This window comes from Schistocerca cancellata, chromosome 9, assembly GCF_023864275.1.
Source record: "Schistocerca cancellata isolate TAMUIC-IGC-003103 chromosome 9, iqSchCanc2.1, whole genome shotgun sequence".
In the NCBI taxonomy this organism is placed as follows: domain Eukaryota; kingdom Metazoa; phylum Arthropoda; class Insecta; order Orthoptera; family Acrididae; genus Schistocerca; species Schistocerca cancellata.
The window spans coordinates 207,702,901-207,717,521 of NC_064634.1; the positions used below are offsets into that span (position 1 = coordinate 207,702,901).

A 14,621-nucleotide genomic window follows, 5' to 3' on the forward strand; every position below is an offset into this window, starting at 1 on the left:
CCTACGCGATTTTAGGCCGGTGTAGCAGTATCTTTGACTCTTCAGAGTAATAAGACACTGATCGCATATGTAAAGAAAGCGATCGTTATGAGGTAACGCCCGATAGGTATTCAACACATGTAACGTACAGGTAATACGGGTACCACTTAACTGACCAAAACTACACTACTGGCCATTGAAATTGCTACACCAAGAAGAAATGCAGATGATAAACGGGTATTCATTGGAGAAATATATTATAGTAGAACTGACGTGTAATTACATTTTCACGCAATTTGGGTGCATAGATCCTGAGAAATCAGTACCCAGAACAACGACCTCTGGCCGTAGTAACGGTCTTGATACGCCTGGGCATTAAGTCAAAAAAAGCTTGGACGACGTGTACAGGTACAGCTGCCCATGCAGCTTCAACACGATAGCACAGTTCATCAAGAGTAGTGACTGGCGTATGGTGACAAACCAGTTGCTCGGTCACCATTGACCAGACGTTTTCATTTGGTGAAAGATCTGGAGAATGTGCTGGCCAGGGCAGCAGTCGAACATTTTCTGTATCTAGAAAGGCCCGTACAGGACCTGCAACATGCGGTCGTGCATTATCCTGCTGAAGTGTAGGGTTTCGCTGGGATAGAATGAAGGGTACAACCACGGGTCGTAACACATCTGAAATCTAACGTCCACTGTTCAAAGTGCCGTCAATGCGAACAAGAGGTGACCGAGACGCGTAACCAATGGCACCGCATACCATCACGCCGGGCGTTACGCCAGTATGGCGATGACGAATACACGCTTCCAATGTGCGTTCACCGCGATGTCGCCAAACAAGGATTCGACCACCATGATGCTGTAAACTGAACCTGGATTCATCCGAAAAAATGACGTTTTGCCATTCGTGTACCCAGGTTCGTCGTTGAGTACACCATCGCAGGCGCTCCTGTCTGTGATGCAGCGTCAAGGGTAACCGCAGCCATGGTCTCCGAGCTGATAGTCCATGCTGCAGCAAACGTCGTCGAACTTTTCGTGCAGATGGTTGTTGTCTTGCAAACGTCGCCATATGTTGACTCAGGGATCGAGACGTGGCTGCACGATGCGTTACAGCCATGCGGATAAGATGCTTGTCATCTCGACTGCTAGTGATACGAGGCCGTTGGGATCCAGCACGGCGTTCCGTATTACCCTCCTGAAACCGCAGATTCGATATTCTGCCAACAGTCATTGGATCTCGACCAACGCGAGCAGCAATGTCGCGATACGATAAACCGCAATCGCGATAGGCTACAATCCGACCTTTATCAAAGTCGGAAACGTGATGGTACGCATTTCTTGCACGAGGCATCACAACAACGTTTCACGAGGCAACGCCGGTCAACTGCTGTTTCTGTACGAGAAATCGGTTGGAAACTTTCCTCATGTCAGCACGTTGTAGGTGTCGCCACCGGCGCCAACCTAGTGTGAATGCTCTTAAAAGCTAATCATTTGCATATCACAGCACCTTCTTCCTGTCGGTTAAATTTCGCGTCTGTAGCACGTCATCTTCGTGGTGTAGCAATTTTAATGGCCAGTGGTGTACTAGTAAACTACCGTAGTCTGCCCTCACTTATGATAGTCTACGGTAGCCTACGGTAGTTTTACAACTGTAGGCCCAGGTAAGCTAAAAGTTTGGGCAACCCAGTTGTAGGGCTTTGTCTTGTTGAACTGCAGGTCACCTTGAGTATGTTTACTTAAAACGAAAGCGGTTGCGGTGGTTTCCATCGGCATTTACACGTGCACACAGGCGCTGGACGCGGCGGACGCGGAGGCGGGCGCCTCGTGGAACCGAACGAGCGCGGTGGCGGCGCTGGTGGCCGAGCAGGCGGCCGACGGCTCGTTCGGCGGCAGCGTCGCCTCCACGGCGGACGCGCTGCTCGCCCTCAGCCCCCGGGGACTGGCCTCGCTGCGCGACGTGGGCTGCGCGCCGCACCGCCTGCCGCCAGGTAAAAGCACCGACACCGCAGGCGGCACACTCCGCAACCACACCCCGCCGCTTCGCACCTGCTACACGGCAAGACACCACTGCACGTACATTCACTCCCGTAAAGGCCTGCCGACGCGCACCGATCTGTCTGCGCATTTTTCTGCGCAAATGTCTGTCACGCAATAAATCCCTGCAAAGGTGGTATGTTCACACGACACAAGTTCCAATCAATCAAAGTGACAGTCACAAATCGCGTTATTTATTTTGTCGCCAACCGGTCTCAACCCGCGATGGGGTCATCTTCAGGGCAACTTACATCATTTGGTCGCTCGCTTGAGTCGTCACCCTGCCCGTGCACTCAAACAGACAGTGCACGCTTTGAGTATGGTAAGATGGCCGCTATTGAGAAGCGTGATGAGAAAGCCAAAAATTTTGGAACATTGCAGCATTACGTTATTACCTATGAATTTAAATTTTTTGGTAACAAATATGGCTCTGTAATTATTAATAAAATTGTAACATATGTCTATAGGGTTAATGTTAGGATTGAAAGGCTAACTCTTGATGATGAAGCTAACAAGAAGATTTTTGAAGACCAGGATGCATTGGAGAAAGTACGTATGGCATGTAGCAATAACATGGGAGCTTTTCATTTGAACCCGCAGAAGATATCTGGTGTACCTTGGCGTAAATATACTAGAAGGAATAGGTTTAAGTTTGTAACGTATTCTCAGCCAGAACAAAGTGCAGATGTAACCAAAGTTAAATCTTGGACTGATCTTGAAAAGGAGTGTAAAGTTAAAAATAGGTTGTTTCAAGGGACAAATCCCTTTTATATTTCCCTAGAGACTGCCGGTGATGAACCCGAAAAGAATGATAATGTTCAGAGTGAAGTTAAATATGTCACATTTATTGTAAGAAATAGAGTGTATACGACATTCTGTAAGAGGAAAGGTAATGTAACGTTCTGAATAAAAGTATTTGTTTACAGCTAATGTCTGCGTTGGATTTTTTTATGCCAACTGGGACCATATTCGTAATTATCCGGACGACCTACGCCTCGCCTTCCTTGTTCCTAATAGTCAACAGAGGATTGATGAACTTGCTATTACCTTTTATGGCAACAAGATTAATTATTCTGCAGCTGTTTTAGTGTTGGAAGAATAGTGGTATTATAAGTCTAATTTGGAGCAATTAGTATGTCAATTTACGGACGCTTATAGAGAATATGTATTTATGCCAAATGGTATAAGGTGTGAAAATAAATACTTCGATTTTAGGCAAGGCCGTTACAGGCCGTTATGGTACAATTATTAGAACCTCAATAAAATAACCTCAAAAGTCATACCTCAGGCAGGGTGACAACTCCAGCGAACGACCAAATGGTGTAAATTGCCCTGAAGATGATCCCATCCGGGTTGAAACCGGTTGGCAACAAAATAAATAACGGGATTGTGACTGTCATTTTGATTGATTGATTATAAGTAAACCAATCGCTGCTATCTCCACGCAACTATGTTGTCTAAAAATTTACAAGTTCCAACTTGCTGTTCGCTTGGGGTAGAAAAAACCGACCGTTTAAATCCAATACCGGAATTTTAGTTCTAAAAATCTAGTATTTTTCAGTATTTGTACGGTCTCGGTTATAACAGATATTTTCATTTTATTTTTTTACAATAACGAAGTAAAAAAACGAAACTATCAATTATGTTAAAAATGATGAAATTCCTCCAGCCGTATTAAGGTGTTGGTTTTATTCGCAACTAGTTTCGATGTTGTTACATCATCATCTTCTGGCCCATACTTGTTGACAGCAACCATATGTGTATGTCGTCCGGATTGGCGAGTGGTTCTAGGCGCTACAGTCTGCAACCGCGCGACCGCTACGGTCGCAGGTTCGAATCCTGCCTCGGGCATGGATGTGTGTGATCACCTTAGCTTAGTTAGGTTTAAGTAGTTTTATGTTCTAGGGGACTGATGACCTCAGAAGTTAATTCCCATAGTGCTCAGAACCATTTGAAGCAACCATATGTGTATAACACTAGTAGTCAGTGGTGAGATAGGCGTGTTTCATGCGGAAGGCAGGTAGTAACTGTTACTACCTGCCTTCCGCATGGATCACGCCTATCTCACCACTGACTACTAGTGTTAGACACATACGGTTGCTGTCAACAAGTATGAGCCTGAAGATGATGATGTAATAACATCGAAACTAGTTGCCAATAAAACCAGCACCTTAAGACAGCTGGAGGAATCTCATCGTTTTTTAACGTATATTATACTAGTTGACGTCCCAAGTCGTCCGTTTCAATTATGGATATACCAAAATTATCAATTAGCCATATTAAATAAATGTCGTGTGACTAGGGCCTCCCATCGGATAGACCGTCCGCCGGATGCAAGTCTTTCGTTTTGACGCCACTTTGGAAACTTGCGTGTCGATGAGGATGAAATGATGATGATTATGACAACACAACACCCAGCCTCTGACCAGGGAAAATCTCCGACCCAGCCGGGAATCGAACCCGGGCCCTTAGGATTGACATTCGGTGGCGCTGACAATTTAGCTTCCGGGGGCGGACAGTTATATTCACAGTGCTAAAATTATTCTTTTTTTTTTAATAAACCTTTCTTAAAAAAGAAGTAATTTTTATTCGTAAAATTTGCGTTGTTTTGGAAATATTGCGTTATTATAGGAAATGGGAAAAGCGATCAGTGCTATTTTAACAACAATGCCTATAGAAACGAGCAACAGACACATGGCATAAGAACCGGCACAGCATTTCTGGGACAGTAACGTCCCTGTCGTCGTGTGAAGTAGCTTTGCAATGCCTGGCGTGTGTCCAAGACTTGGCTCCCACTTGTCTATACGGTTTTCTAAATATACATTTAAATATTTTTTCGAAGTGACACAGCGATGGAGTGCGATGATTCATTTGCTTTTAGAGATTGAAGATTTGTCTGCCATTTCTATGAAATAATAAAAGAGGAAAGAAATTATAGTTACAGTAACAAATCAAAAACTTCACACTAATTCATTCATGTTGTTGTTGTCGTGGTCTTCAGTCCTCAGACTGATTTGATGCAGCTCTGCACGCTACTCTATCCTGTGCAAGCTTCTTCATCTCCCAGTACCTACTGCAACCTAAATCCCTCTGAATTTGCTTAGTGTATTCATCTCTTGGTCTTCCTCTACCATTCATTCATTGTATGCAGTAAAAAAAGAAATTAGGTGATCTGTTGTATGTGTCTACATAATATGCCATTACCTGCTTTTGGCCCTTGAAAACGGACAAATTAACATGAAAAGTAGAGTTCTTCAGCCTCAGTTTTCACTCTTTGGTAGTGGCTACTCGTAGTGCCCAAATAGTAATAGTTTATTTAACAGGGTTTCAAAGAATTAGAATCAACAGAAGAATACTGGTGATTTTTGTACTATTTAACCACGTACCAGTTTTCGAGAAAAGTAGCGAACGGTGCAAGGAATAAGTTTTCTTTCATTGCCTGTGTTATTTAATATTTTGATTGTATGAATTTTGAACCTCTGTGAGTCAAATTTTTTAAATCTTTTTTCTATATCTATATGTATTACATATATAGCAACAAAAAACCGAAAATAGAATATTTGAGAAACCAGTTACTCTGAGTAGCTTCAACAGACAGGTTAAACTAGCGTGGTAAAAACTAATAATAACCGTAAACCGGTTGTTTCAGCGATAAGCGCCATCACTATTGCTCGCCCGCCATCTGTCAGCGCAGAAAAGAAAGTTCAGTTGCAAGCGCCTACAAAAATGGTTCAAATGGCTCTGAGCACTATGGGACTTAACATCTGAGGTCATCAGTCCCCTAGAACTTAGAACTACTTAAACCTAACTAACCTAAGGACATGACACACGTCCATGCCCGAGGCAGGATTCGAATCTGCGACCGTAGCGGTCGCGTGGTTCCAGACTGAAGCGCCTAGAACAGATCAGCCTCACTGGCCGGCCACAAGCGACTACAGTCTCGTACTGTAACCTCAAAGTTTACTTCATTTATTCGCAAATGGCGGAAATTCTGTTACGGTCTTTGTTTGCAACTTGAGTTGCAAAACACAAAATGCGAACAACATGCCAGAAACAGAAAGAGAGATCAAAGCGGTGTACATAGTGACTGCTTAAGCAAAGGTAGTTTTCGCACGTAAACTTACTTCATGAGTTGCAGAGCGAACTTGACGACTGGCGTAATTATTTGGGCGCTGGTTTGGACACGTGTAATTATCTTTCGACGCTCGTAACTCCTAGTATAATACGGAAAAAACCTCGTATGAAGAGAAGAATTTCGCCACATGAGCGGCTGACGGTGATGTTAATATTCCTGACAACAGCAGCTACAAGGCTCTAGAATTTGCTACTGCAATTTCGAAACAAGTGTTGAACAAGTGACCTGTTGGTACTGTCCTGAAGACTGATTTCATGAAGGCAAGTAAAGTACTGTACCTTAATTCTGGTAAGTTACGGGTCATATTATTACGGTTTTAGAAGAGTCTGAAACACACATATTCTTAGAAGTTATACACATGGCCAATGAGCTGAAGTTCGTCGAGATTTGATTTACCCTGCCTGAGTCTACCAGAAACTTTTCTGGTAAGTTACGGGTCATATTATTACGGTTTTAGAAGAGTCTGAAACACACATATTCTTAGAAGTTATACACATGGCCAATGAGCTGAAGTTCGTCGAGATTTGATTTACCCTGCCTGAGTCTACCAGAAACTTTTGCATCAGAGCATAAAATTCAATTCTGAACTCTGGATAGGGATTCATAGTAAAAAAATTACTTATACGTAGTATTGTTGTAGTGAATTCTACAGTTCACATATAAATCACTCTTGCTCATAAACCACATATTATATTAGAAAGAAAAAGAGGTGTAATAACAACACTGGTATGTCCCCCAAGACCCTATGCCAAGATCCTCCATTATCAGCTTAACACAGTACTGTGATCGCACTCTTCGACAATACAAATAGAGCTTACGTTTTTTTTTTTTATACGCTGTAAAAACTCGCATTAGATTATAGCGTAGGGCAGTAATTAGTGAAAGCAGCAGATCTTTGCGGTGAACAGTACCCAACGCCTTTTTTATTATGTATCGTTTCCCTGTTTGCAGTAGGGTCAACCGCTCGTAATTTCTCTGTTAAAGAATTATAAGCAGCTTCTTTATTTTCCCCTACTGCTGTATTCACTGTGTTAATTCCCCGCAAACATATATCACTTCTATATATTTCGATTCATTCGGCAATGAATTGTCTAGAGCACTAACGAGTATCTCCCATTTTAAAATTCATTGCGCACACTGAACAAACAGCTGACTCAAACACGATTTAGCGCCTTATTTGCTGCGATCTCTTGTCCACGCGCACTAACGTGAATGCGCAAATGCGATTTGAATCCACAAATTCACGCAGTTTCGCTCAAACCTCTAACCCCAACTTCAAGGGGTGCGCACATCTCGTACCTGTGCAAGTCACTAGTTCACACGCAAAGATCTGTCTGTGCAGATGTGATGAGAGCAGACATTTACGCAGACAGAGCGTTGGACGAGCCTTAAGTTAAGGGCCTCTTGAGATTTCGAGGCCCAGCGATAAATACAGCTTGCCTTGGCCTACACGATAACCTGTGAATCATGTTACAGACCAACAGGAGGATTCCAGGAGCTTCTGTAGTATCTCTGAATCCACAGCTTTGATAAGACATTTTCATACGGTACAATCGAGATGATTGATTGTTAGTGACATTCAAATTGTATGTCGCATCGCCATTTCAAAGTATTTCACTTTACAGTGGTGCTATGCGCGTCAAAATTCGCGGTTCTTTTATCACGCATCTCGTTCTGTTTATAATTTTTCTATGACTGATATTTGTCGTAAAATCTGTGTAGTACTGAAATCATATTGTGCACTATAAAAATTTAGCCACAGTGAGGTCACTTAAAATGGTTGAATGTCAAAACACAATAACCTGCTGAGGGAAGGTAAATCCCAGCTTTTATGTGGTGGGTGTTCTTGGGAATAGGTGCAATTGTTAGGTGCTAAGAGACATTTTAAATATCACCACCACCATCCCTGCTATAGCCCTCATGGGGAGCTACTTGATAAGCAATAATGAGCAAAGGTAAACAAAATCAGGAGTTCATTACGACCACATTAGAGAAATTTAATAACACAGAAAACAGTTCTTCTCAATAAAAAATAATAAAACTTCTCAGACACTAACAGGCATACGCCCTGAACACACAGTCAATAAACGTAGAGGGACTTGAAGATTACGCCGCGGATAATCCCCAACTACGGAGGTTGAGCGTTCGGCGCAATTGGCCGACAGAGACGTCACAGGATATCGCTGTGGAGTAGTGGGTCCCGTATCGGAGGTTTCAGACCGGGATCTCATTGGCTGTTACAAGCTCGCGCATGAATTGACCCAGAGCTTCGGCGTAGCGAGCTGCTGACGTGTTAGCGTGCACCGTCCTATATAGCCGGGGCGCGGAGAAATTCGCGACGATCCATTTTCGCACGCGTGACACGGAGGAAGAAGTAGGTCCCTGGTGAGAAGGACCTCTAGTGGCGCTTGTCCTGTCGTCCTTGTTGTGGCTACGCAGTCGGGGAAGGCAACACCTTGTGCATAGGCAACCCCGTGATGCTGCAATGTCTGAGGGGTTGCCAATCGCTTTAGGCGAACATCAGGCACATGACAACAAAGAAAATATCGTACCAGCACCTACACGATTACCACCAACACCATCTCCACCAAAGTCAAAACACGTACATGTTGCTACACCTGTTCTGTCTGTAGTAACTAATCACATCGAACTTCCGTGGCGCCTAATTACCGCAATTGTGATCACGCTTTTTGATACGGTTTAATATCAGTTTTCTACAACTAGATTAAATGCACTTTAGGTGATGGCATTTCAGTAGACTCATCTGTAGTTCTGCTTCATCATGCTATTTCGGCTTTCTTATTTCTAATTAAGATTAGTAACACTTCTTCACTAAAATTACTTGTAATATGAGCAAAAATACTAAAAACACAAAAATAAAACATATTGAATACTATCTTCTTGTACGAGATCTGCGTTCTACTTTGCATTATGCTTTTCTTCAGTCACCAATCAGCTCTGTATAAATATTAATTTCCCTAATTTACCTTAATATACAGGATCAACATTAATAAACCCGACAAACGCAGGAACGCATTCCTGACTGGAAATGGAGAAGAAAAATCACATAAACTTGTTTCTGGAAATGCATCGTTGCCGCGGTGGATGACACTGACGAATGAAAGTATCTCTGGCCACCTTTCTGGTGATCCTTGTGTGTCGCAGGCTGCGACGCAGTCTAACGTAAGCAGCAGAATAGTCCGGTATCGATGTCGGGAACAAACCGAGATGGTGTTTGTGTACGGCCAAGCAGATATGGAAACGGTAAAGAGACAGCACGGTTACACCAAAACAGGTATCCTCACACACATCAACCACATCACACAACATTTCAAGCCCTTCTTTGGCATTTGCGTGAGAACGGTGTTTTCAGACATCAACCACATCACACAACATTTCAAGCCCTTCTTTGGCATTTGCGTAAGAACGGTGTTTTCAGACATCAACCACATCACACAACATTTCAAGCCCTTGTTCCATAAAAACACGGGAGAACTGCCGGATATCAGTAACTTCCTGCCACGATATTTCGGCGCAGAGTCTTCTGGCCATCTTCAGGTGAATGCCACTGTAGTAGTACTGGCGAGTACGCGCTGAGCTCCGCTATTTAAAGCCTTCTGAGGTGACATTGCGCGTACTCGCCAGTACTACTACAGTGGCATTCACCTGAAGATGGCCAGAAGACTCTGCGCCGAAATATCGTGGCAGGAAGTTACTGATATCCGGCAGTTCTCCCGTGTTTTTATGGAAAAATCAGTACGCCGGGAAAGCTTTAAACATCACATTTCAAGCCCTTCTTTGGCATTTGCGTGAGAACGGTGTTTTCAGACATCAACCACATCACACAACATTTCAAGCCCTTCTTTGGCATTTGCGTGAGAACGGTGTTTTCAGACATCAACCACATCACACAACATTTCAAGCCCTTCTTTGGCATTTGCGTGAGAACGGTGTTTTCAGACATCAACCACATCACACAACATTTCAAGCCCTTATTTGGCATTTGCGTGAGAACGGTGTTTTCAGACAGACGAACGTGTACGGAGGTGACGAACTGTAAGTACATAAAATTGGAGGGCTGGATTCTATAGAATATTGGACGTTTCCTAGTACAAGCTCCAGACAAAGGGGAACCGTAGTACGAGCTCTAGGCATGTTAGCCAAAGTACGATTCTGCATATCCTGCATGACAACCGCTACTATCCCTATCACCTACAGCGAATGCCAGGATTACCAGCAGCGCAGCGGATTTCTCTCTACGAGAAGGATTCTGTCGATGATTTTTGAAATATCCCATTACAGTTATCGTATTTCTGTGTCTTTATCGAAGCAACCTTTACCAGAACTGGCATCATCATTCTAAACAATCGTCATCTGTTAGTGTGGGCAGGGATTCTTGGCGATCACATACTTGGACCGGTTATTATTCCACAACGCCCGGATGGAGCACGTATCTGGACTTGCAGCGGAATACTCTGCCTGGGCTGCTTGAGAATGTGAATTTGGAAATACGACAGGTTTAGTGGTTTTTGGATGACGGGGCACCACCCCACTTCCGCGTTATGGTTCTCCGACGCCTCAGCATCTCCCCCGGACGTTGGACAGGACGCAGAGGCCCTGTAGCATTGTCTGCTAGATCACCAGACCCAAACGCCCTGAATTTTTATCTCTGGGTGTATCTGAAAACCGTCGTTTATACTGAAGCAGTTTCTAATATGCAGCCCTTCAACAGAGTCTTCACGATGTCTGGGACGCTGTTCAGAGAGAGGCCGGAACGTGCGAAAAAGTGCGGCAATCTACACTCCTGGAAATTAAAATAAGAACACCGTGAATTCATTGTCCCAGGAAGGGGAAACTTTATTGACACATTCCTGGGGTCAGATACATCACATGATCACACTGACAGAACCACAGGCACATAGACACAGGCAACAGAGCATGCACAATGTCGGCACTAGTACAGTGTATATCCACCTTTCGCAGCAATGCAGGCTGCTATTCTCCCATGGAGACGATCGTAGCGGTGCTGGATGTAGTCCTGTGGAACGGCTTGCCATGCCATTTCCACCTGGCGCCTCAGTTGGACCAGCGTTCGTGCTGGACGTGCAGACCGCGTGAGACGACGCTTCATCCAGTCCCAAACATGCTCAATGGGGGACAGATCCGGAGATCTTGCTGGCCAGGGTAGTTGACTTACACCTTCTAGAGCACGTTGGGTGGCGCGGGATACATGCGGACGTGCATTGTCCTGTTGGAACAGCAAGTTCCCTTGCCGGTCTAGGAATGGTAGAACGATGGGTTCGATGACGGTTTGGATGTACCGTGCATTATTCAGTGTCCCCTCGACGATCACCAGTGGTGTACGGCCAGTGTAGGAGATCGCTCCCCACACCATGATGCCGGGTGTTGGCCCTGTGTGCCTCGGTCGTATGCAGTCCTGATTGTGGCGCTCACCTGCACGGCGCCAAACACGCATACGACCATCATTGGCACCAAGGCAGAAGCGACTCTCATCGCTGAAGACGACACGTCTCCATTCGTCCCTCCATTCACGCCTGTCGCGACACCACTGGAGGCGGGCTGCACGATGTTGGGGCGTGAGCGGAAGACGGCCTAACGGTGTGCGGGGCCGCAGCCCAGCTTCGTGGAGACGGTTGCGAATGGTCCTCGCCGATACCCCAGGAGCAACAGTGTCCCTAATTTGCTGGGAAGTGGCGGTGCGGTCCCCTACGGCACTGCGTAGGATCCTACGGTCTTGGCGTGCATCCGTGCGTCGCTGCGGTCCGGTCCCAGGTCGACGGGCACGTGCACCTTCCGCCGACCACTGGCGACAACATCGATGTACTGTGGAGACCTCACGCCCCACGTGTTGAGCAATTCGGCGGTACGTCCACCCGGCCTCCCGCATGCCCACTATACGCCCTCGCTCAAAGTCCGTCAACTGCACATACGGTTCACGTCCACGCTGTCGCGGCATGCTACCAGTGTTAAAGACTGCGATGGAGCTCCGTATGCCACGGCAAACTGGCTGACACTGACGGTGGCGGTGCACAAATGCTGCGCAGCTAGCGCCATTCGACGGCCAACACCGCGGTTCCTGGTGTGTCCGCTGTGCCGTGCGTGTGATCATTGCTTGTACAGCCCTCTCGCAGTGTCCGGAGCAAGTATGGTGGGTCTGACACACCGGTGTCAATGTGTTCTTTTTTCCATTTCCAGGAGTGTATTATGCGACGTGTGAACGCGTACGTTGCATCCCATGGATGCCGCTTTCAACATCTGTTGTGACTGGATGCGATGCAGCGCTTTACTGTGTTCCGGGACGATTTGTTGTAGCTGCACGCACACCGTCCATTTCCAGAAACATGTTCATGGGACCCTTTTTCCTCCACTTGCAGTCAGAAATCCGTCGATGCAGTTTGTCGGTTTTATTAATGTTCATCTCGTATATAACGAGTTGTACTATGATGCTCAGTGTAGGCTTATGTTTTTCATCTCTGCGAGACCTTAAATGTGTTATACATAACTGTAACGTAGCTGTGCTGCTTCGTACTTTTCGAATGTGACTTTGGTTTTAACGTTTCCGTTAGTCGGCCGCATGCTTTCGCTGTGGCCACAAAGGACCGTTGACCGCATGCACCGTGTGTGATCAGTCAAACTCGACCGTCTCCAGCCCTTCTGCCCTCCACGTGACAAATATATCTGTCGGCCACTCCCTTTGGGGAGGTGCTTAGGGAGACGTTAGATTCACGCATTTATACCTCTCTCTAATAACGGTATGACGTGTCCACGTCAAGTTTCGACCGTTGATGATGTCCATCTTCTTTTGTGGTTGTACTGAGTCTGAGCGCGGTGAACCTCCCCTGCATCTGGTATACTAGCTGCCGTGACTGGTTGCCGTTTTCAAAACTTAATTATTTCTGAGCATTATAGTAATGTGTACCTAACCAGGTTATGTTCATTTCAGAAATGCTGTCTGCAAATGCACAATTATTGATTGTGCCTCACTAGAATTAAAAAGTCGAAACGTATTTATAAGTTGCACACCAGTGGGTTAAGTCAAACCTTGCTTCATCTTATTCGCTTTGACGTGTTTATTGACTTCGTTTTAATTGTTCTGTTTATTCATTTCTGGACCGTATACGTAACGTATACAAAATTATACGTGCTTTATACATAAGAATAATAAATGCAGTAATATCATAACTCTCTTTTGAAGTCGAAAACAGATTGCAAATACGGAGTATCGTTGTCACTTATGCTATCCATTCTTGCACGCGAATTAAAGCAACAACTCATATCTTAAACTGGTACTTTTATGCAATTTTGGAAACTATTGCTGTCTTTTCTTTGTTTGAAAGTGAGAACCTGCCAACTTCATGCTCGTTATTTATTTACGTATTACAAAAAGCGTTTAAAAAGCAACCCCAATGGTAAAAGTATTCTTGTTTTCTGACGTTTGATAGAAAGAAGGCCTTCACGGCCGGATGACTTTGCTTCTGGTAAACCTTTCGGGGTATGAGATCGTGGTCCACGAAACTCTTCCATTTCTAACATTTCGTCCAAATCTGTGGGGAACATCTTGTTCCTCCGTTGGAGAGCAAGGGCTCTATTTGTCAAATACGTTCTAATTTGTCCAAAAAATACAACTGACTGCGAAAAGAATTAACGTTTTCCTTTGCACTCGAAAGTAAACGGAACAACGACGAAAACCAACATAGGGAACATTCCCCTACCGATACCGGTATATATTTCATCTGCATGTGTTCTTTAATTAAAGGTGTTCTTGTTTGGAAAAGAAGGCTACAAAAATAACTAATTTGTAATTTTTCTTTTATACTTTTCAGATGGCCGAGACTAAGTTGCCTTTCAGTTCTTTTCAAATGTATCTAGTTTGTTTTACCAGATATCACAATGTTTTGAATAGTTACTGGTATCTGTGTGTTTCATGCTTTATTTGTAAATTATTGACAATGACAAATCAAACCTGGTAGAGAGCGCTCTTATATTTACATAACAACGAATGTTACAGTACATACGTGTACTAAATTTATAAGACGGCTCCAAAATCGTTTAGAAACTGAAGATAAAAATAAAATATTAGGAGCGGCATGACGCGGACCGGCAAATAAGACATTTCAACGTCTAAACTCAGCATATCTATCCACTATATCACCAGGAACGTGTACTATTTGTGGTTTAACTACCAATCTGTTTTTACTTTACAGTTTATTACAACAAATCGTACTGTAACCACCCCCGTTCTAATTGGTCTAGTGGATTACTATATAACTGACCATGATCGCGTATGCCTAATGAAATTTTACAGTGAGAAAGGCTATCGTTGCCGAAGGAAAATAATACCAGTTAGTAGAAGGACAGTACACAATCGACCCTTCGTAAGGAATAATTTATTGTAAACTTAATCTAAATACTGATGATAATTCGGAAGTGGGTGGAAATTCAGTGCAAC

The 14,621-nt window shown here is 44.4% G+C and overlaps 1 protein-coding gene across 1 annotated transcript in view; it reads left to right on the top strand.

The window, feature by feature from the left end:
• LOC126100616 (uncharacterized protein CG3556-like) overlaps positions 1–14,621 on the top strand; it is a 646,754-nt gene that overhangs the window by 611,505 nt on the left and 20,628 nt on the right. Inside the window, exon 8 of the mRNA XM_049911243.1 lies at positions 1,772–1,970. Coding sequence (XP_049767200.1) covers positions 1,772–1,970 — 199 coding nt within the window. The remainder of the gene's footprint in view (positions 1–1,771; positions 1,971–14,621) is intronic.